Source organism: Schistocerca americana, chromosome 1, assembly GCF_021461395.2.
Source record: "Schistocerca americana isolate TAMUIC-IGC-003095 chromosome 1, iqSchAmer2.1, whole genome shotgun sequence".
Classification (NCBI taxonomy): Eukaryota; Metazoa; Arthropoda; class Insecta; order Orthoptera; family Acrididae; genus Schistocerca; species Schistocerca americana.
In genome coordinates, this window is record NC_060119.1 from 353,356,989 (window position 1) to 353,382,041 (window position 25,053).

At 46.6% G+C, this 25,053-nt stretch overlaps 1 protein-coding gene across 1 annotated transcript in view; it reads left to right on the plus strand.

Moving 5' to 3' along the window:
• The window catches only part of LOC124550602, a 1,053,220-nt gene that overhangs the window by 976,633 nt on the left and 51,534 nt on the right, over nucleotides 1–25,053 (plus strand). Inside the window, exon 6 of the mRNA XM_047125358.1 lies at nucleotides 15,846–16,055. Within this exon, the coding sequence (XP_046981314.1) occupies nucleotides 15,846–16,055 (210 nt within the window). The remainder of the gene's footprint in view (nucleotides 1–15,845; nucleotides 16,056–25,053) is intronic.

The window sequence follows — 25,053 nt, forward strand, 5'->3', positions numbered from 1 at the left end:
TGCGATGGCCGAGCGGTTCTAGGCACTTCAGTCCGGAACTGCGCGACTGCAGGTTCGCTGGTCGCAGGTTCGAATCCTGCCTCGTGGTCGTGCAGTAGCGTTCTCGCTTCCCACGCCCGGGATCCCGGGTTCGATTCCCGGCGGGGTCAGGGATTTTCTCTGCCTCATGATGACTGGATGTTGTGTGCTGTCCTTAGGTTAGTTAGGTTTAAGTAGTTCTAAGTTCTAGGGGACTGATGACCATCGATGTTAAGTCCCATAGTGCTCAGAGCCATTTGAACCATTTTTGAACGGCCAGAGGTGGTTGTTTTGGGTACTGATTTCTCAGGATCTATGCAGCCAAATTGCGTGAAAATGTAATCACATGTCAGTTCTAGTATAATATATTTGTCCAATGAATACCCGTTTATCATCTGCATTTCTTCTTGGTGCAGCAATTTTAATGGCCAGTAGTGTATGTAGATGTCAGCAATTAAGAGAAGACATTTAATCGGGGCTGTAGAAACAAGTTAGAGTAATCGGCGGATCACTCAACATTTGAATACGAGCGATGCCGCTATTGCTCAATTTTGGTAGGGAAGGGCGAACCATGACCGACCACAGCGTCAAGATTGCAGAGTTCACCTAAGGAGACGACAGAACATGAGGAGCCTGATTCATCACTATGATCTATCCGATGAGCAGCTTGTGCTTCAGTGACCACGAGGACCATTAACAGGCGGCTCACAGAAACGGGGCTGCGCTCAGGCATCCCTTGGACCGACAACCATTTGTTCTGTACACCAACAAGCTTATTTGCATTGGTGTTGGGCACGTTCCGCCTGAGATCTCATTGACTGAAGTAAAAGTGTCTTCAGTTATGAGCACCGCTTCCAACTGAGTTCCGATGGCCAGCGAAGACGCGTCTGGAGAGTCGCCGGACAGCGGCGGGATACCAGCCTGACTGTCGCCTGCCATACCGCCCGACAGCCAGGAGTGATCGTCGGGGCTGCCATTTCATTGCATAGCAGGATCCCTTTGGTGCCACTGCGTTTGTCGACGATATTCCACGCCCCATTTTGTTGCCCTTCATGGTAAGCCATCCTGGGCTTACATATCAGCAAAATAATACCCACCCACGCGTGGCGAGAGTTTCTACTGCTTGCCAAACGGTACCTTGGCCAGTAAGCTCGCCGGATCTCTCCCCAATTCAGAGAATTTGAATCAATATGGACAAGGCCCACCAACCATCTTGGGATTTTGACAATTTAAAGCGCCAATTGGACAGAATTTGGCACGATATCCCTCAGGACGACATCCAGCGACTCTGTCAGTCAGTACCAAGCCAAATTACTACTTGCACAAGGGTCAGAGATGGACCAACGCGTTATTGACTTGCTTAATTTGTGAAGCTCTTTCTCTTAATGTCCGCGATCTCCCCCTCCCCTCCTCCCCTCTCCCCCTCCCTCCTCCCTCCCACAGTCAGAGGTTCGATTCCTCCCTCGGGCATGGGTGTGTGTGTTGTCCATAGCGTAAGTTAGTTTAAGTTGGATTAAGTAGGGTGTAAGCTTAGAGGCCGATGATCTAAGCAATTTGGTCCCATAAGATCTTACCACAAATTTTCAATTTTTTTTCTCTTAATCAAATGATCCAATATTACTAAAATTGTAAATGTTCCTTTATGTGTACATGCATATCACATCTACCGACTTCCTCCCATTCTCTTTCGTGGTGCGCCGCTTTTTTATCTTAGAGTGTATGTACGAGCGGAAGTTCAAAACGTAAGTTTCACGTTATTATGGCATGTCAAGAAACTTTTATCTGATGCTGTACTACGCTTCAAAGTGACAGAGATACAGTACATGACACCATTTCTCAATATAGTCAGCAAGTATCTGGAAACAACGATATGAACGTTCAAAAAATGGTTCAGTCCCTCGGCGATAGAAATCCGCTCCTTGGTCCTGGAGCCACGTGAACGTTCTCATCATCGGAATGTCATCGACTGCTGCGGGTCAGTTCTTCGATTTCCTGGACATGTCGTCTGTGGTTGATGTCAATAGCCTTCCTTCCCAACCCGTATCACCCATGTCTGTGCGGACTTGGTGAAATTGTTCGCACCGTTTCAGTACGGCTGCAGACGACATTGGATTTGGTCCATATACAGTCAGAATTTCACCGTTACACGTAAACAGTGTGTCACAACATCGGTTCATTGTGATTCGTGTGCCGACCGCTGTGGCCGAGCCGTTCCGGGCGCTTCGGTCAGGAACCGCGCTGCTGCTACGGTCGCAGGTTCGAATCCTGCCTCGGGCATGGACGTGTGTGATGTCTTTCGGTTCGTTAGGTTTAAGTAGTTCTAAGTTCTAGGGGACTGATGACCTTAGATGTTAAGTCCCATAGTGCTCAGAGCCATTTGAACCATTTTTTTGAACTAACCTGACTACAGCAGCTGTTGAAAGTGACCACCATTCATCTCTTGGCACTTTTGGTCTCTGGTTAGCAATTTGTTAAAGGCAGATCGAAGATGGACTGATAGAATTGCTGCAGTCCCATCCGAAATGTTCTCCTGCAGTTCTTGAAGACTATGAGGGATGTTGTGATACTTAGACTTGAGAACTCCACAAACAAACTAATCGCACACTGACAGATTAGGTGACCTGGGTGGCCAGCTAGGGCCGCAACCAGACTGACCTCTGCTAACAAAAAAATGGTTTAAATGGCTCTGAGCACTATGGGACTTAACATCTGTGGTCATCAGTCCCCTAGAACTTAGAACTACTTAAACCTAACTAACCTAAGGACATCACACACATCCATGCCCGAGGCAGGATTTGAACCTGCGACCGTAGCAGTCGCGCTGTTCCGGACTGAGCGCCTAGAACCACTAGACCACCGCGGCCGGCCCTCTGCTAACAACTTTGTAAATATGAAGATCGTGTAAACGTGCTACAAGATTCGGCCGGCTGTATGGGCAGTTGCTCCATCCTGTTGGAAGTAACTTACGTCTCTCCCTCCTCCTTTAATGCTGCCATAAATTATTTCAAAATGTTGGCAATATAACATGCCGATGTCAACGTCTAATGAGAGAAGATGTGGCCAGTAATGCTGTCGGCAGACACTGCACACCAAACACCAGCCTTCTGATCATGCAGTGATGTTTCGTGGAAGTTATGCTAATTCTCCGCTGCCCAGAACTTGTGATTCTGTGAGTTGACATAACGACTCAAGTGAAACCACGCTTCGTCAGACATAAAGAACAGATCCCTGTCCAAGCCATTCACTGCTAGCTCAGTGAACAGTTCCTGGCAAAACTGGAGGCTCTGAGGAGCATCTGCTAGTTTTAATGCATGAGCAAGAGGGTTGTTTGTGCAGGTCCAGGTGGCGTATTCGTCCGCATGATCGACTTGATGTGCCTATCTCTTGGTCCAGGGGTCGGATTAGCTTGGTAGGTCTCTGAAGCATTTCCTGGTAAATTGCAGCCACATTTTCTGGTGCGCGGGCACTTTTCGGATTGTCTCCCGACTTATTCAAAACAGATCCTGTCTGACCTCAGTTTCGGACTAAATGTTGTCTGCCACTCTTTTCTGGCACTTTGACACCATTAAACTTGTCAGCAAACAGCTGACCACACCGTTTCCACGACTTTGTTGCACATAACTTTCCCCGCTACTAGTGATTTCCCTAAATCGCTTCAGGCAAATACCGGGATTGAAAGGGCACGGCCGATTTCCTTCCCTAATATGAGCTTGTGCTTCGTCTCTAATGACCTCGTTGTCGACGGGACGTTAAAACACTAGTCTCCTCCTCCCCGCTACTCCACTGTGAGTACCGTTGTCTCCTTTGCACATCGCTACGCTCTGAGGCGCTCTGGATCACGTGGTGGGCATACACGTGGTGTACGCCTCACGGGGTGAGGTTGTATGTGTGGTGTCACCGCCAGACACCACACTTGCTAGGTGGTAGCCTTTAAATCGGCCGCAGTCCATTAGTATACGTCGGACCCGCGTGTCGCCACTGTCAGTGATTGCAGACCGAGCGCCACCACACGGCAGGTCTAGAGAGAATTCCTAGCACTCTCCCCAGTTGTACAGCCGACTTTGCTAGCGACGCTACACTGACAAATACGCTCTCATTTGCCGAGACGATAGTTAGCTTAGCCTTCAGCTACGTCATTTGCTACGACCTAGGAAGGCGTCATTACCAGTTTATATTCAGTGTAATAATGTCTAACAAGAGCGATGTTCTCCAATTGTGGATTAAAGTTAAGTATTCCAAGAACTACGTTCTCTTCTTTATAGGATAAGTACTTTACCTTGTTCCAGACCTCATGCCAATCTGCGTGAGCTTAACGCGTGCCTTTCGGCTACCTCCGAGTGGCTTGGCTGTCTTGCCACGCCACTACAGTATGCATACATTCACGTCCAGTCGTACCCACTCGTCTCGGCCACTTTTATTTTCCCCACACTGTACCTGTCATTGCCACGTAATAAAACTTTCAGCTACTTCACATATACAGGGTGTCACAGTTATGTTGCAACAAACTTCATACTGCACCCACAAGCTCCATCTGCTTACGCCAAGCCTCTCCGTTGAGCATGCAATGAATGGAAAACACCAACAAACAATCGGTAGCGTTTAGAAAATTAATAACACAAAAATCATTAACATGCATAAAAATAGATTGTATAACATACCTTACCATATCTTGTGAAAGTGGAAAATTCCACAGCGGTACACCTCAAATACTGTATTGCTACATGTTGCAAAGATGATTAAAATACAGCCCATGACTTTGACATAAGACCTCCTGACGAGGAACTGTACACTACGCGGCCTCCTCAACTTGCCAAGAAGAAATTGATGATGCCAAGTTCTTCTAGCAATAGACTTCTAAGCGGCTCCTAGTGTGACTTAGCAATATGAATTCCAGAAACTTATAATAAACGAATATGCCTTGATTTCTCTGAGTTTAATGAAATAATCACCATGAAAATACATGTTTTTCATTTTCATTTCTGGATTAAACATTCTACGTAATGGAACTTGTTATGCCAAGGACAGCTGAGTGAAGATAGGAGAGATCTTGGACGTTCCCGTTGTATTGATTAAACACTGTCCTGTTTATTATGAGTATCCTCCCTCCATAAAAAATAAAGAGTTTTTTGCCAACCAAATGTAATAGACGTAGACAGATACTTCCAAAACGTGTGTATGAATATTGTCAACGGGTCGAAAAAAGTTATTTCAGCTGCGACTTTGTGAATTTATAATTACTGAAATGCGGTGTAATTCCGTGTGGTAATTCAGGCAGTTATAGCTACGTGGGATAGTCTATATCACATAACACTAACATTTTAAACGAAAGAAACCGACGAACCATTCACGGCGATTGCGCCAAATAGTTAGAAATGTAACTTACATTACGTCTGGAATATTCGCGTTCATACGTGGTTATTAAATCTAACAGATGATGGTGTATGTAACAATAAATGTAATCAAAATTGCTGGAAGCGCATGCATTTAAGCGGTTCAGCTATAGCTGTATAAGCAACAGGCCTCCATGGAAGAGCATCTTTTACGTTGGTACACGAAATGACCGAAAGCAATTGCCTTGAGATTCATCGTGTAAGACGGCGCTGTTTACCCTCCAATGGCCAGTATACGAAGAGTTGCTTTAACATCACGCCAGACTGTGATTATTCAGTCGACATTTTGATGTAAAGCCGTGGTTACTGCACCATCTCGTCTATCTCCTGTGCGCAGAGCGCTGCAATTACTTTTCCAGTCGCAGAGGTGCAGCGCATGTCCTCATCCTCCGTCATGGGGGATAAGCTCCAGCTTACGTGATGAGAAAATACCTTTAGTGTGTGCCTATCATCAAAGTGCTTTATACCCAAACAGCACTTACATGCGTTTAAGCACACATTAACGACCGCACTGTCCCATTTGCGATTAGCCGTTGCAGACTTTTGCCAGAGAAAAAAAAAAAGGAAGCAATTTAACAACCTGGAATTAATCCCTTCATATACAGTATACGATTCGATTTGAATTCCTTAATACGGCCTTCTCCTCTAATCAAGCTTTTGTGCATGCAAAACGCCGATATTCACGTTTCACTTTACATTTTCATCGCCGTAACTGTCAGAGCAGCTTGGTGTAACATGTCAGATTAAAGCACATATCACATTACGATCACGTTTGCCATGTATTTGGTGCAGAAAACTCGTTTTGATGACAGTTTTAGTTTTCAAGCAAGACCTAATTTTAAATAACTGAGAAGTGTTATACGAGGGCTATTCGATTTTTAAGGTCCGATCGGGCGCGAAATGGAAATCTCAAAGAAAATCAGACACCTTCCAGCACTAGTTCTCTGCATATTCACCGCTCACTCTTAGACATTTGTCGTAGCTTTGTACCAACTTCCCAATACCCTTATAATAAGCAGCTGCCTGTGCTTTCCGCCAATTCTCTACGCTGTCCTGTAGCTCGTTGTCTGTACCAAAATGATGTCATCATAGCCAGCAGATCATGTGAACAGAGACGAGAATCAGAGGGAGCCAATTCCGGGCGAAATGGTGGGTGATCAAACACTTCCCATCGAAAACGCGTCAGGAGCGCCTTCATTGCCCTTGCAGTGTGCGGCCGAGAATTGTGATGAAGATGGAAGTGCAGCGCAGTTACGTTATGTGGGCTGCATGAAATCAGACGATAACTCTCGGCAGACACTCATACTTGGCAGGAGACACTATTTTCAAGGCATTTTTACGTGCTCACTGTGTGCTCAGAACCGAAAAGAGCGACATGGCGCGATCGATGGGCATGCAAGACATACGTCTGCGCAAAGTTTCAAAGGATTTTCCTTGTGGTTTCCATTTCTCGAACGAACGGACCTTAATAAACGAATAGCCCTCATATTTATTTGTGCGATGGCCGGTCTGAAAGCAGATTGGTTTTATTCAGGGTTCCAATACATGATATTGTCCCCAACTCTTTTGTCTACAAAACCGTATTTTTCAAAATAGTCTCAGTTCAATGCTACAGTCTTACGCCACCTTACTGGGAAGCTCTGTATGCCCGCATGGTATCACTGTACTGGTCGACATTGGGGCAAACGTCTTGCTGCAAACAGGAACCTCCCTATCATACACGTACTGCTTCCCGCGGAATGATGCCTCATTGGTCCAAACATATTGAAGTCGAAATTTGTGGGATCCGGGATGCAGGCTGGATGAGGAAGAACGATCCAATGAAGTCTTGTGAGCTCCTCTCACTGTGCGCAGACTTGTGTGAGATGCAGAGAGGTGTTTGACTGTGATCCGTCGATCACCTCGAATGAGAGTGTCGGCACATCGCAACATTGCAAGAGTGACAGCTGCGTGCAGCCGGCTGGCACGCGAGAGGTCGGATAGATTGGCGCGACCTAGTTGCGATGATAACAGACGCTTCGCCCAAAGACTCACAGGGCTTTTGTTCACTGTCAGGTCTCCGTACACATTCTGCAATCGCCTATAAACATCTGCGTTGCTCTGGTTTCCCGCCAAAAGAAACTGAATGACAGCACTCTGCTTGGACACACCGCTGTTACAGACGCCATATAGAAGGCTACTTATGGCGGTGTCACCTATCGAAATTTAATGAAACTGCACGGGCTGAAGCGGGAATATTCCACAATGCCCCACAACAGATTCCGAATTTCTTCAACGGAAATTGGCCGAGAAAAAAATGTGTTGCTCCTCGTGCTATTGCTCTGTGCAAAAGCAGCCGGACCAGGAGAATATCGTCGTATTAGGGAACAATCACAAACTTCCGATGAATTAATTGTGTAAGAGCGTTACTTCTTTTTATATGGCCATTTTCTTCAGAACCCATAGAAGTCTATCCAGGTTAATTAGTAGGATCGAGCTACCAAAGATCAAAAAGATGGCAGTGAGATCTTGCAAAAGTTGATTGTTGTGAAAGACTTGGTGTATGTAACTTCCCTTCCAACATTTAAGAGTGAACAGCGACACCGAATACCGACAGCAGTGAATGCAATAAACTCCAGATATGCTCGCAAAAGTATGGGACGGGTTTGGTTATCGTCTGGATGTTTGTAGTCTGTCCGGTGAAGGGCACATCCAGCTTATGAGAAATGTTAATGAAAACTTTGATACTAAGTGCAGTATTAAAAGTTTCCCCAAGGTTCCATGTGCGTGCATGTAAAAGATATACCCTTATCTAGTCGAATGTTTCTTCTGAAAATAAAAAATTTCTAGTCCTATGCATAAATTAAAATTTACCCGGAATTTCTTTCTTCATGCTATGCATGACTCACTTGTTTTCAAAGTCCAAATGGTTCAGATGACTCTGAGCACTATGGGACTTAACATCTGAGGTCATCAGTCCCCTAGAACTTAGAACTACGTAAACCTAACTAAGCTAAAGACATCACACATATCCATGCCCGAGGCAGGATTCGAACCTGCGACCGTAGCAGTCACGCGGTTCCGGACTGAAGCGCCCAGAACCGCTCGGCCACCATGGCCGGCGCCTCATTTCACATTTCGCGATATATCGTACCTAACTTCCCAAATAGTTCTTGTATTTGTACACTGAATCTTGAAATGCTTACGAAAGGCACGCTGCACGCACAAGACAGATTCTCCGTAGCGGAAATACCGCTCCAGCGCGAACGCACATCGTCCAGTACGACATGAATAAGGGCTAAAAACTGACACTCCACACTACTAATAGACGGCGCCATTGTCGCTGTATCTTGTTCTTAGCGTGATTTACTCAAATTTGAAAACGTCGAAATATTGTGAAACACTTTATACTTGAAAGAAGTATCGTCAACGATCAACTACACGAAATCTTCCACAGTTATTCCATGGGCATAAGTGGGTAGGGTGGTACTTGGGAAAATATAGAGCCTTGAAAACGACTCAATCATTTACAGTATCCCTGTATAAGATATAGAAGATAAATTTTCAATAGTTGACGCCGTGGGGCAGCAGAAGGATGGATTTGGGAAGGACGGTCTGAGCGGGCTGGGCCGCCAGCAGCTGCCGCCTGGCTGAGTTTCGCCGTCGGCGTGGCGTGTTGCATAACGCGCGGCGGCAGCGGCACACTTAACGACGCGCCGACTGGTTTGGTGTGTCCCGCCTGCAGTGGCCGCTGCCTGCCCTTTGCTCGCATCTAGCCAGCTGCCAGCGCAGTGCAATGACAGGCTGCCTCTGCAATTCGTGCACACTGCTCGTCCGCGGACATAAACTCCGGAAGCACTCTATAATGTACACAGTTCACAGCGCAGCAACTGTAGGTTTCAGATAGCTACATTTCACTTATTCCTTCGTCAACACTCCATATGTGAACACGTAACATGAATATCGGCACATACTCATACTGCAATCCAGTTAATCCGTTACCTTTGGTCAGTTTGCTTTTGTGTTGTGAAACAGAAAAATCGGAAAATAAAATAATATTCTAAAAAACTTCTAGAAATGTTGTGAAATAAATTATCTAATTTGACGCGCTTTTGAATAAGTACCACTGCACCCCATGAATACGCACCTCCCACACGATCGTTAAAAAAAATCCCTTAAAATTCAGTTTAATTCAGTTATGATGAACTGAATATTTCCAGCCGGCCGCGGTGGTCTCGCGGCTAAGGCGCTCAGTCCGGAACCGCGCGACTGCTACGGTCGCAGGTTCGAATCCTGCCTCGGGCATTGATGTGTGTGATGTCCTTAGGTTAGTTAGGTTTAAGTAGTTCTAAGTTCTAGGGGACTGATGACCACAGAAGTTAAGTCCCATAGTGCTCAGAGCCATTTGGACCATTTGAATATTTCCAGTCAAAATATCCACGGGTGTGCTGCCCGTCTATAGTGTCCAACGGGCGGGCACAATATTTCGGCGATCATACATGTCGCCATCATCAGGTGAACTGACGGACTGAGCCTCTGTGAACGTGCCGGCACGGAGATCCGTACGCTATGGCTGCTCAGAGGGAACTAGGTTCGGTCGCGGCGGCGGCCGATTTAAATACCCTCCGCCCGCGGCGCGCTCCCTCCGCCGTCCGCGCCCCGCGCCACGGTCGCGCGGTGGAACAGATTGCGACGGCGTCTGAGATGACGTCGGTGTGATGGCTATGTCCGCCGTGGTCGTCACAACTATACGTTTGCTCGATTTACTCTTGATTAACCCAATCGCTGGTTCCCAAGCCTTGCTAAGATTATAGCCACAGTCACGGTTTATGAGGTCGTCATTGGTGCGAATTTCGATGGCCTCTCTAACAACGCTGTCCCAGTATCTCAACGTCTGTACCAGAATCCTCGTGCGGTCATACTCCATGGCGTGATTTTCCGACAAACGATGTTCAGCGACCGCCGACTTGCTCGGATACATCAGTCGAGTGTGCCTCTGGTGTTCACGGCATCGATCCTCGACGGTACGCATCGTCTGACCAATATACGACTTGCCACATTGACACGGAATCTGGTACACGCCGGCCTTCCTCAAACCGAGGTCATCTTTGGCGCTCCCCACCAGTGCACGAGTTTTATTTGGAGGACAAAACACAGTTCCGACCCGGTGTTTCTTCAGAATGCGGGCGATTTTCCCCGAGAGTGCGCCTGTGTATGGAATAAATGCAGTGCCTACCTCCTCCCTCGTGACTTCATCCATCTCAACAGGTTGTGCTGCGGTGGTTGGGCGGAGAACACGTTGAATCTGCCACTCTGAGTACCCATTTTTTCGAAATACAGTTCTCAGATGTTCCAATTCCTGGGGTAGACTCTCTGCGTCAGAGACAGTGTGCGCCCTATGTACTAGAGTTTTAAGTACCCCATTCCTTTGTGAAGGGTGGTGGCAGCTGTCTGCGTGCAAATACAGATCAGTGTGCGTTGTCTTCCGATACACCCCATGACCTAGGGTGCCGTCAGCCCATCTCTTGACCAAGACGTCAAGGAAAGGTAATTTACCCTCCGTTTCAGTCTCCACAGTGAATTTGATGTTGGGGTGTATGGAGTTTAGATGTGTAAGGAAGTCAAGGAGTTTATCCATACCATGTGGCCAGATGACGAACGTGTCGTCCACGTAACGGAAAAAGCAAGTAGGTTTCCATACGGATGACGACAGGGCTTCCTCCTCGAAGTTCTCCATGTACAAATTCGCTACCACCGGTGAGAGTGGGCTACCCATGGCGACTCCCTCCGTTTGTTCGTAGTATTCTCCATTAAAAAGAAAATACGTGGAAGTCAAGACATGCCTAAAACGTTCAGTGGTTTTCTCGTCAAACTTCTGACTAATCAATTCTAGTGACTCTCGCAGGGGTACCCTCGTAAACAAGGAAACGACGTCAAAACTCACCATGATATCTGACTCATCCAACCTGAAGCCAAATAGCTGACGGGAATATTAAGTCCTTATGTGGGTAAATGCCCTCATCACATCCGTAATTCCGTGGATTTTGTTAAACGCCTTGATAGCTTCGTGGATTATTTAATTTTCCCTCAAATCACTAATTACGTTTTCCTTATTTAACCTGATTACTTTGAAGCAATTGTCTGCCTCCGTAGCTGAGTGGTCAGCACGTCTGACTTCCATGCGGAGGAGCTGGGATCGAGTCTCGATACTGCCAGAGATGTTTGCTCACAACACGATAATACCGGAAGATCGGTGGGCTGATCCCACGACCCTTCCATACCACTTTCACTGTCACCGTTAGTGAAGGATGATACGGCGGTCGGTCGGTACCGACGGTCCCACCACGGCCTGTGGACGGAGTGTATCTTTGCTTTCAAGCAATTGCGTGTTTCTTTGCAAAACAAGTTATCACTCTGGTCAGTTTCATAACCCATCTGTCTATTTCTCACTCTTCGTTTGGCTGCGAATATTCGGGTCGGATGGCTGATTTGGCGGAGGCGACGAAACAACGAAAAAATTGGTCCCACCGCATTAGGAAGGATGGGGAAGGAAGGGGGCCTTGCCCTTTCAAAGGAACCATCCCAGCGCTTGCCTGAAGCGATTTAGGCAAATGAGGGAAAACCCAACTCAGAATGGCCGGACGCGGGTTTGAATCGTCGTCTTCTCGAATTCGAGTCTACTGTGCTAACCACAACGCCACCTCGCTAGGTGAATATTCGGGCAAAAACGCATTATGTAATTTGCATTTGACTAATCAGCTAAGCCCTACAAAAGATATGTATGATTTCGTAACAGTTGTTAATGAATTTTTTTTCTATTCTGTTCTTCCTGCTAGTAAGAGGCTCCTTCTTTGCTGAAATGTAGGGAAATGAGTAGCACAATGGTCCCAACTTATTCATGGTCCCAACTTATTCATACAGCTACAGCAATACCTCTAAAACAACGTGTCGTACACAATAAGATGAAAAGGTAAGATTAGTTCAAAAAAAATGGTTCAAATGGTTCTGAGCACTATGGGACTCAACTGCTGAGGTCATTAGTAGGACATCACAAACATTCATGCCCGAGGCAGGGTTCGAACCTGCGACCGTAGCGGTCTTGCGGTTCCAGACTGCAGCGCCTTTAACCGCACGGCCACTTCGGCCGGCGATTAGTAAAGGGGACATCTGCCTGGGCTACAACTAGCCACCTCCTAAAAACAACTTTTGCATCGGTGAGATCAGGTTTGTATTTTCAAACAGGAACCCCTCATTTTTACTGCATATTCGTATTGTTCGCCAAAAATTAAGTACGGTTCACTCAACCTATGTTTTCTATTCGTAGTGTATGGCGCTGTAATCGACAAGTATGTCTGTTTTTGCAGTTACGACGCATTTGATTCTGCATTTCATTTACGATGTAAATGCAAATCTTGGTGTTCAAACAGTCTTAGATACACTGAAGCGCCAAAGAAACTGGTATAAGTATGCATATTCAAAATGGCTCTGAGCACTATGGGACTTAACTACTGTGGTCATCAGTCCCCTAGAACTTAGAACTACTTAAACCTAACTAACCTAAGGACATCACACACATCCATGCCCGAGGCAGGATTCGAACCTGCGACCGTAGCAGCCGCGCGGTTCCGGACTGCGCGCCTAGAACCGCTTGACCACCGCGGCCGGCTATGCATATTCAAATACAGATATACGTTAACAGGCAGAATACCGAGCTGCGGTCGGCAACGCCTGTATAAGACAATAAGTGTCTGGCGCTGTTGTTAGATCGATTACTGCTGCTGCAATGGCAGCTTATCAAGATTTAAATGAGTCTGAACGTGGTGTTACAGTCGGTACATGAGCTATGGGACACAGCATGTCCGGTGTAGCGATGATGTGGGGATTTTCCCGTACAACCATTTCACGAGTGTACCGTGAATGTCAGTAATCCGCTATAACATCAAATCTCCGACATCGCTGCAGCAGAAAAAAGATCCTGCAAGAACGGGACCACCGATGACTGAAAAGAATAGTTCAACGTGACAAAGGTGCAACCCTTCCGCAAATTGCTGCAGATTTCAATGCCGAGCCATCATCTAGTGTCAGCGTGCGAAGCATTCAACGAAACATCATCGATATTGGCTTTCAGAGACGAGGGCCCACTCGTGTACTCTTGATGACGGCACGACACAAAACTCGTCTGGGCCCGTCAACACCGACATTGGACTGTTGATGACTGGAAACATGTTGCCTGGTCGGGCGAGTCTCGTTCCAAATTGTACCGAGAGCATGCACGTGTACGGGTATGGAGCCTATCTCAGGAATCCATGGATCCTGCATGTCAGCAATGGACTGTTCAAGCTAGTGGAGATTCTTTAATGGTGTGGGGAGTGTGCAGTTGGAGTGATATAGGACCCCTGATACGTCTAGATACGACTCTGACAGATGAGACGTACGTAAGCATCCTGCCTGATCACCTGCATCCTTTCATGTCCATGTGCATTCCGACGGACTTGGGAAATTCCAACAGGACATCCCAAACATCCAGAATTGCTACAGAGTGGCTCCAGGAACACTCTTCTGAGTTTAAACACTTCCGCTTGCCGCCAAACTCCCCAGACATGAACATTATTGAGCTTATCTGGGATGCCTTGCAATTTGCTGTTCAGAAAAGATCTCCAACCCTCGTACTCTTACGGATTTATGGACAGCCCGGCAGGATTCATGGTGTCAGTTGCCTCCAGTACTACTTCAGACATTAGTAGAGTCCATGCCACGTCGTGTTACGGCACTTCTGCATGCTCGCGGAGGCCCTACAGAATATTAGGCAGGTGTATCAGTTTCTTTGGCTCTCCAGTGTGTTTTCCAAGGGGATTAAGATTGGGTAGGATAGCGTGCCATTAGATGTGCGATAGGGTGCCTGACAGTTCGTAAAAATAGAAACATAGGCGTGCTGCCATATGAAGACAGCTGTTGTCGCCTTGGAAGACGGGAGTGTCCAGAGCATACTCATTATGAACATGAAGAAGAAAGGGCACTGCTTTGTCGCCGATAACGTTAAAATAAAAATCCTGGTTAATATTCATATTGACTTAAATGAGTGAGCACACGTCATGGCACGAAAAACTTCCCGAACACATCACTACACCCAAACACTACGAGTCAAACGCGTGAGTGAGCAGCCGGTGCACCCACTGCCTCGCCCAACAGGCAACATCGCAACTCGTCGGACAACACGTCTCGAGTTAGCTACAGCCCAGTTTGTGTTGTTCTTACCACTGAAGTCGCAGCGCCGCTGTGAGTAATGCCCTTTGGCGTCGAATTCGACTCAAGATGTTCATTGCATACAGCTCCCTGGACTGCGATGCTCGAAAACTGGTTGAGATGGTCCTGCATTCTTTGGCAGGTGCAATTCCTGTGGAGTTTGAAACTAATTGACATTGGCAAGGTGACAGCTCCCGGTAGCTGAGTGGATGCCGGCACGGTAGCTCAGCGTGTTCGGTCAGAGGGCTAGCTGCCCTCTGTAATAAAAAAAAAAACTGAGTTAATGGATCAACAACGAACTGAAACGGGTGTCTTTCGACGTCCGCCCAGAGCAGATACAACGAACGAAAACGAACAAAACGAGATTAAAAAAAAAAAAAAAAGTGGTCAGCGCGACGGAGTGTCAATCCTAAGGGCCCGGGTTCGATTCCCGGCTGGGTCGGGGATTTTCTCTGCTCAGGGACTGGGTGTTGTGTTGTCCTAATCATCATCATTTCATCCCCACCGACGCGCAAGTCGCCGAAGTAGCGTCAAATGGAAAGGCTTGCACCAGGCGAACGGTCTACCCGACGGGAGGCCCTAGTCACACGACATTTATTTTTTATTTATTGGCAAGGTGTGACTCTAGTCTCCGGTCACTGTCAGATAGAATCTTTTTAAGACCACTGTTTCTGCGCCGTGTTACGTGGTTGCGAGAGTTACATCGTTCCTCGTGGACACGTTAAACACAGCACGCAAATACACAAAAAATTGACCAATTTCATTCACGGTATGGTTATAAGTACGTCAAAACACGTCAACATCTTTTTTGTTATTCTGTTGTGTGTCCATGTCGAGGTCTTTTTGTTCTTATCCCGTGCAACAGACTGGCACTTACTCACACTTCATTGCCATGACTTAGGTCAGCGGTATAGGGCCAACCGACCGCCATGTACCAGTTCTACACAAGTTATAGCCCCCCAAAGCAAGCTCGTTGCTCTTTTAATGGGGTGACTGATATTTAGTTTGTAAGGTTAGTTTTTGATGAGAGTCAGCCTCGCTTTAATACGCGAGGCAGAGTTAAAGTGACAGAGCTGTGGAACTACCACTGGCTACATCACGTACAGCTCTACAAACTCCAGAGTGTACTCATTTAAGGAGGTAAAAAACAATTTGTCTGGCGAGCGTCTTCATGTTGCGTATGTTTAAATCGCGGCTGTGTGGTGTTGTGTGCAGGTGGTGGACTCCCGGCGCGTGGCGAACGCGTCCGGCGGCGTGGAGCAGCGGCGGCACCAGCAGGTGGAGGTGTTCCAGGAGCGCGGTCCGGGCGGCAGCCGTCTGCACGTGGTGCGCGCCAGCAGGCTCTCCACCTCCTCCTCCTCCACCACCACCACCACCGGCACCGCAGCCGCCTGGCGAAAGGCGCCCGCCTTCGATAACCTGCAGGTCAGCCATCCAACACTCAACTATCACTAGACTCGATACTCGGCTCCATATGCATCATGTGCACTTGGTTGAAATTTCCATTACCTCAACCAATAGCTACAAGTACAAGACATTACAGATGATCTGCAAAATAATATTAACACCTATACATACACGTGATTAAAAAAAACTACGCATCACGAAGGAGTTATCCGAATGGGACGGAAACCAGCAGACGTGGTGTACATATACAGACAAAAAAAAAATGATTACAATTTCGTAAAATTTGGATGATTTATTCAAGAGAAAGAGCTTCATAAATTGAGCTAGCCAATAACCCACCTCTGGCACTTACGAGAGCAGTTCAAAAATGGTTCAAATGGCTCTGAGCACTACGCGACTTAACTTCTGAGGTCATCAGTCGCCTAGAACTTAGAACTAATTAAACCTAACTAACCTAAGGACATCACACACATCCATTCCCGAGGCAGGATTCGAACCTGCGACCGTAGCGGTCGCTCAGCTCCAGACTGTAGCACCTACAACCGCACGGCCACTCCGGCCGGCTACGAGAGCAGTTACTCGGCATGGCATTGATTGATAGAGTTGTTGGGTAACCTCCTAAAGAATATCGTGGCAAATGCTGTTCGGTTGGTGCACTAGATCGTCAAAACAGCGAACTGGTTGGAGAGCCTGCCAATAATACTCCAAATGTTCTCAATTAGAGAAAGATTCGGCGACCTTGCTGGCCAAGGTAGGGGTTTCTCAAGCACGAAGACAAGAAGTAGAAATTCTCGCCGTGTGCGGGTGGGCATTATCTTGCCGATATGTAAGCCGAGGAGATCACGAATGTAAAATTAGAGAGATTAGAGCGCGCACGGAGGCTTTCAGACAGTCGTTCTTCCCGCGAACCATACGCGACTGGAACGGGAAAGGGAGGTAATGACAGTGGCACGTAAAGTGCCCTCCGCCACACACCGTTGGGTGGCTTGCGGAGTATCAATGTAGATGTAGATGTAGATGGCTTGCCATGATGGGCAACGAAACGGCGTGTACCGCTATGCTGTAAGGGTGCCGCAGATGACAACCAAAAGGGTCCTCGTCAATAAAATTCTTCTGGGTTTGAGGCCGTATTGTCATCTGTCTTGGCTGCCAAGTACGACAGGTTTGTAGAAGGACAGTTCTCGCTGAGCAACAGGCGCGCGGTAGGCCATAGCGATGGACGGCACGCAGAGCGCCGACGCGGCCTAGTCGATACTAGGCAGTTATTTAGTAAACGACGCTACGCTGTAGTCGCCGCTCAGTCTCGAATTCGCCGATTTCTACCAACGGCAAGCAGTAAAGGAAACTCCAATGGAAAACGCCCATTTCCGCCAATGACAACACGTAATGCAAAGACCAATAAAATGAACTCCTAATACCCTTCCTCCTCACCCTCACATCCCATGACAGCACTCCTCCATAGCATATAAGTATCCAACAAGTGCTCATTCAGCAGTTAGCAATACACCCTGAGCAAGGCGCCTTGTAACAGTCCCCGAAACGTCGGAATTTTACAGATGACAATGCGGCCTTAAACCCAGAAGAATTTTATTGACTGCGACAACGGCCGCGGAAGCCTACGTTTACATAAAAGTAGTAGTAGAGGGGTTTTGTGGGCGCACGACAACAAGGTCTTCAGCGCCCGTTCAGTATCATAGTGAGACGGGTGTCAAGAAAAAAAAAAAAAAAAAAAAAAAAAAAAAAAAACACTCAGAATATTTACATAAAACGGAACATAAAACACGGGAAACAATCATCGGAAAAGATGTTCTCACCCACACCGGAGCGTGGGATGAAGCAGGGCGTCAGCAGTAAAACATGGACAACACAGGAAGAAAACGAGAGAGGGGGCTAAAACAATGTAGCAGATGGAAGTGGCCGGCTGACCGCAAGGAAAAAAAGGGAGGTGTCAGCCACTCTGCAATACACTAAAACCTCCAGCCTAAAAGTTTAGGCCAGAGTCCAGACACATCACAAAACTTAAAAACCCTAGACACACACGTCTCATCATTAGCTAAAACACAGGGCAGATCACCATCAACTTGTGCTTCTGCCCTTGCATCACGGTATAAAATGCAGTCTGTTAAAATGTGCCGGACAGAGATGTGCACACCACAAGCATCACAAAACGGAGGATCCTCCCGCCGTAATAAATAGCTATGGGTCAGAGGACAGTGCCCGATCCGAAGACGTGTGAGGGCCACCTCTTCCCGCCTGAGCAACCGACAGGAGGAACGCCACGGCCGGGTGGTTGACTTTACCGACCGCAGTTTATTGGCCGTCACCGCCAGCCATTCGTCCTCCCACAACTCCATGCACTTCCTGTGGAGTGCAGCGATGACTGACTGCAAGGGGATAGGACACTGGACCACATCCTGCTCTCTACAGGCCTCCTTGGCAGCCCGATCAGCCTGTTCATTGCCCCAGATGCCGACATGACCAGGCACCCAGCAGAAGGATACCTCTTGACCCCGCTGTTGGAGCAAGTACAGTTGGCTATGTATCAGCTGGACCATCTCTTCAGTCGGGTACAGGATCTGCAGCGATTGTAAGGCACTAAGAGAAGGGTCCTCCTATGAAAATAAAAGGCACCCCAGACAATCACTCCTGATTGTGAGGCCGTACGGCGGGTGACAGTCAGGTTGGTAACCCACAGCTGTCCGGAGCGTCTCCAAACACGTTTACGCTGGTCATCGGAGCTCACTTCAAAGCGGGATTCGTTCCTGAAGACAATTATATTTCAATCAATGAGATTCCACACCGAAAACTTGTCTGGAGACGCTCCGGTCAGCAGTGGTATACCAACCTACTACCTATACTAACCTGAGGACATCACACACATCCATGCCCGAGGCAGGATTCCAACCTGCGACCGTAGCAGCCGCGTGGTTCCAGACTGAAGCGCCTAGAACCGATCGACCCCAGCGCCCGCTATACGGCCCGACAACCAGTACTAATGATCGGGTGCCATTTTTTCTGTTGTCATCCGCGGCACCCAAACAACACGGCCTTACGTCGACGACATTCTACGCCCAGTTTTGTTGCCCTTCATGGCAGGCCACCCTGGTCTTACATTTAAACAAAATAATGGCCACCCGCACACGGATAGATTTTCTACTGGTTATCTTCGTGTTTGGAAAACGCTGCCTTGGCCATCAAGTCTCCGGATCTCTTCCCCATTAAGAACGCTTGGATTATTATGGGCAGGGGTCCTCCAGCCAGCTGAAGATTTTGACGATCTAACGCCCAAATTGGATAGAATTTGGCACGATAATCCTCAGGAGGACACCCAACAACTCTGTCAATCAACGCCATCCCGAAAAACTGCTTGCATAAGGGCCAGAGGTGAACCAACGCGTTATTGACGTGCTCAGTTTGTGAAGTTCTTTCTCTTTAATAGATCATTCAACTTTTCTAAAATAGTAATCGTTTGTTTGTCTGTGCATATACGTCATATCTACTGATTTCCATTCCGGGTAATTCTTTCGTGGTGCGTCGTTTTTGTCTTAGTGTGTGTACAGACTAACCTTAAGCATCAGCCATCTGACATACACCACCTGACAGAAAAAAGTTAAGCATCCACAAGGGGATAGAGCGCGAAATGTAACTTCTGGGGCTGAGAGGGTATGTGACGTTTTTCAGTCATTACGAAATAGTCAAATTTACAGACAGCCTCTTGGTATCAGCATACGTATCAATATGGCGTCGCACATTCTCTGGTCTGGATGCGTAACTGTTTCGGTTAGGAAGAAGCCGTTGTATCTTCTCCTAAGGCAAACTGGCTCACAACTCTTGTGTCTGCTCTTTGACATCATGATACTTGCAATGCGACGGAGATGAAGTCGGAGCTGGTACCGGCGCATGTGCTGTCGGGGACAGGTCTGTGGAGTATCTCAACATCACACAGGCATGTGCCACGTGTGGACGAGTATTGACCTGATGAAAAAAGGCATCGTGATACTGTCGCACGAGAGGTAATACATGAGAACACAGGATGTCCGTGATGTACCGTTGTGCGGTCAGCGTTCGTTCAGTCACTACCAGCCGTGATCTTAAGTAATACCCAATCGCTTCCCACACCACGATGCAAGGAGTAACACCACTGCGGCTCTCCAAATGTTCTAAGAATGTGGTTTCTGCCCAGGTCGTCGCCATACTCGCCAATGATGGTCTTTGAGGTAGCGCCAACCGCGAGTCATCGCTGAACACAATGAGACGCCATTCATCAGCAGTCCCTGCTCCGCGGTCATGTCATCACTCCAAAATGCAGCCATTTGTGTTGAGTTGTTAATGAAAGCTATTCGCGGAGCAATGATTCCCTAGTCTGGCTGCTGCTATTCTCTGACCAATAGTGCTGGATGACACAGGATATTGCAGGGAGTACATGACTTGTTCTCAAATGGCAGCCACGGATATGAAGGAATTACGATGTGATTGGTGCACAGTGCGGTGATCTCCTTTGTAGTTGTCAGACGTCGTCGACCAGGACCTTGACGACGTGTATGCCTGCTCTCACATTTCCATGCAGGTAGCTGTCACGTCCGAATGCCCCACATACCTGGATATTGCACCATTTGATCAGATGGCCAAATGGAGACCTACAACGAGGCAACATATCACACGCTGCTATCGCTGTTTCACACGAGCACGCAGTATTCCCGTGTCCTTCGCATTTATCACTCAACGGAGTGTTGGTGATACACGGCACGTTATAGTAACGAGGAATATGCGCATATATGCATTTCATGTATGGTAGGACTAATGGCATGGGCATGAGGCGGCACCAAGAAGCATACCCCACCAGAAGACACCCCTGAGAGTCGAAAGGTGCTTCAGTACCTCCGAGAAACTGAGGGCATTCGAGATGCTGCAGAGTGGGTAGTCCTGTACGAATTACACATGTACCTGAAAATGTGATGCCGGAAACAGCTGACCTCTCTCCGTGAATCTCGAGAAGGAGACTTGCCACACAAATTAACGGAAAGAACCACAGTAGTGTTTGGGGAATAATACATTGCTATACATTGCTATGCAGTGTACCCTTACCACCTCCAACAAGTTCAGTGTCTTAGTGAAGCGGACTCCTACAATAACGTCATGTCAGTCGATGCCACATCATGCTTTAGGCAGTCATACGTTTGACAATAACATTTTATGTACAGATGAACCAGGTTTCATTCGTGATGGTGTGTTTAACCATCACAGTTCTCACGTTTGGAATCATCTGGTCTGCAACCCACATGCTGTGCGTAAGTCTCCACATCAGCGACGTTTCTCGTTGAATGTGTAGTTAGGGGTACTCGTCTTATTGGACCGTACACATTACCAAATTCAGTGGACTGAATTACTTTCAGTTTTTGCGGCATCATCCTGCAGGATTGCTTCAAGATGTTTCCTTAGAGAAGGGATGCTCGACCCACCGATAGTGATCGACCGGTCGATCACCTTGGCTTATGAGCCGATCTTTCAAAATGTCCGAAATCAGATTAAGTGAGCTAATTTTGTAAAGTACCAGTTTTTTGACAATGAGGTTTCAAGAATGGTTCAGATGGCTCTAAGCACTATGGGACTTAACATCTGAGGTCATCAGTCCCCTAGACTTAGAACTACTTAAACCTAACTAACCTAAGGACATCACACACATCCATGCCCGAGGCAGGATTCCAACCTGCGACCGTAGCAGCCGCGTGGTTCCAGACTGAAGCGCCTAGAACCGATCGACCCCAGCGGCCGGCAATGAGGTTTCGCACGGTGTTTGTAGGTGGGTAAATCTGGCAACATTTTCTCCGTCTCTTTCGTCTCCATCTACATTCCACCGCCTTTAACGCTCGCGCCAAGCAACAGTCTTTGCCGGCCGGATTGGTCGACTGTTTCTAGGTGCTACAGTCTGGAACCGCGCGACCGCTACGGTCGCAGGTTCGAATCCTGCCTCGGGCATGGATGTGTGTGATGTCCTTAGGTTAGTTAGGTTTAAGTAGTTCTAAGTTCTAGGGGACTGATGACCTAAGCAGTTAAGTCCCATAGTGCTCAGAGCCATTTGAACCATTTAGCCAACAGTCTTTCTTCCTGAATGATGAGGTTACTACTTGCGAAGCAACAATGGTCAAGGCGGAGGTAATGCTCTATTAAATACTTTGTGCTATCGAAAGTGAGTCTGCTGTTTGTACTTACATATCAGATAACCGCCCCACTTTGCAAACAATCCCAGTCAAAATAGCGCAACAATCCACGACACAGCGACAGCAGAGAAATTAAAATGTGACGCACTTTCCTCCTATATTGTCATAACTGTCGAATACACAAACATCTTTGGATCAGAATGTTAGAAAGAAGTACACGGCTAACCTGACAGGACTGAAGACGGAGGCTGAAAACCATTTTTAGGTTTCAAGGCTAAGCTTTCATAGCTCAGGCTTTCCAAAAAGTGTACGTTGAAGATTTTTTAAGTTAAATGAGCACTCATTTCTCTTGTAGTGAGACTGGACTTGAAAAAGAAATAATTCGATTTCAAAATGACATTTCCTTAAAGTCAGCACACAACGAAAATCACTTTTGAAAATAGTGACAGCCATAACCTACTTTAACACTAGAAGTTGCGGTGCATGCTTTATAGTTTTTTTGGAAAAACTTATATATGTGAGCCAGCGTTTTCAACAATAAACATAGTAAAACGTAAGTGCAGAAATAAACTGACTGATCCTCATCTTTCAGGCTGAGTAAGGTTTGCTCTGACTAATTATTCGCCAGATTACAATAAACTTGCCAATTATATGTAAAGCCAAGTATCTCACCAATTTTTTCGCTTATTTGTGATGACATGTACTTCAATTTTATCGCTTGTGTAATATCTTGAAAATTGAGTAGTAGACCCACAACTTTTGATGGAGACAAATTTACTTTTTATATATTTTGTGTGATTAAAATTATTAGTATTGGCTGTGGTGTTGTTTTGTACTTGAACCTTCATGAATTTTTAAGTCGGTAAATCTCTAAATGGACTAAACTGCATGTAACAGATCTCAATCCTAGAAAGGTTGAGCACCCCTGCCATAGAGCAACGCCAGAGGAGGTCGTACACGCATGATGGAACACCAGCACAGTTTGCTGCTATGATGAGACTACATCTAAAGCTCCGAAGTGGCGAAAGATAGACTGGGCGAACAAAATTTGTACCGTGGCTTCCAGGATCACCAGATCTGAACCCCAATGCTGTCTGTGTTTGGGGCTACCTCTAAGGTGTAGTGTACGCCACTCTGGTTGACACAGTTGGAGAATTGGAGGAGAGATTTGTCAATGCGTGTAAAAAATTTCGAAATGATCCAGGTTTGTTTGAAAGGATTCGAAACTCATTGCAGCGATGGGTACAGGACGACACTTAGAAGTTCTTTACGCAAGAGCACAGTCGCGTTACTGTTGTTGTGTTGGTTCAAAATTCCTGCACTTCTACCAAAGTCATCATCATCACCATCATCATCATCATCATTTAAGACTGATTATGCCTTTCAGCGTTCAGTCTGGAGTATAGTCCCCCTTATAAAATTCCTCCATGATCCCCTATTCAGTGCTAACTTTGGTGCCTCTTCTGATGTTAAGCCTATTACTTCAAAATCATTCTTAACCGAATCCAGGTACCTTGACCTTGGTCTACCCCGATTACTCCTACCCTCTATGCTGAACCCATCAGTCTCTTGGGTAACCTTGCTTCTCCCATGCGTGTAACATGACCCCACCATCTAAGCCTGTTCGCCATGACTGCTACATCTATAGAGTTCATTCCCAGTTTTTCTTTGATTTCTTCATTGTGGACACACTCCTGCCATTGTTCCCATCTACTAGTACCTGCAACCATCCTAGCTACTTTCATATCCGTAACCTCAACCTTATTGATAAGGTAACTTGAATCCACCCAGCTTTCGCTCCCATACAACAAAGTTGGTCGAAAGATTGAACGGTGCACAGATAACTTAGTCTTGGTACTGACTTCCTTCTTGCAGAAGAGAGTAGATCGTAGCTGAGCGCTCACTGCATTAGCTATGCTACACCTCGCTTCCAGTTCTTTCACTACGTTGCCATCCTGTGAGAATATGCATCCTAAGTACTTGAAACCGTCCACCTGTTCTGACTTTGTTCCTCCTATTTGGCACTCAATCCGTTTATATCTCTTTCCCACTGACATTACTTTCGTTTTGGAGATGCTGATCTTCATACCATAGTCCATACATTTGTGATCTAGCTCTGAAATATTACTTTGAAAACTTTCAATCGAATCTGCCATGACAACTAAGTCATCCGCATATGCGAGACTGCTTATTTTGTGTTCACATATCTTAATCTCACCCAGCCAGTCTATTGTTTTCAACATATGATCCATAAATAATATGAACAACAGTGCAGACAGGTTGCAGCCTTGTCTTACCGCTGAAACTACTCTGAACCACGAAGTCAATTTACCGTCAACTCTAACTGCTGCCTGACTATCTATGTAAAGACCTTTAATTGCTAGCAAAAGTTTGCCTCCTATTCCATAATCTCGTAGAACAGACAATAACTTCCTCCTAGGAACCCGGTCATATGCCTTTTCTAGATCTGTAAAGCATAGATACAATTCCCTGTTCCACTCGTAACACTTCTCCATTATTTGCCGTAGGTTAAGATCTGGTCCTGACAACCTCTAAGAGGCCTAAACCCACACTGATTTTCATCCAATTTGTCCTCAACTAATACTCGCACTTTCCTTTCAACAATACCTGAGAAGATTTTACCCACAACGCTGATTAAAGAGGTACCTCTGTAGTTGTTACAATCTTTTCTGTTCCCATGTTTAAAGATTGGTGTGATTACTGCTTTCGTCCAGTCTGATGGAACATGTCCCGACTCCCACTTTCTGCCGAAGTTTCTCCAATAAATTTTCTTAATGCAATGCAGTGTTGCTACCTTTCCCTAGCTGGAATGACAATCACACGTAATGAAATCAGTG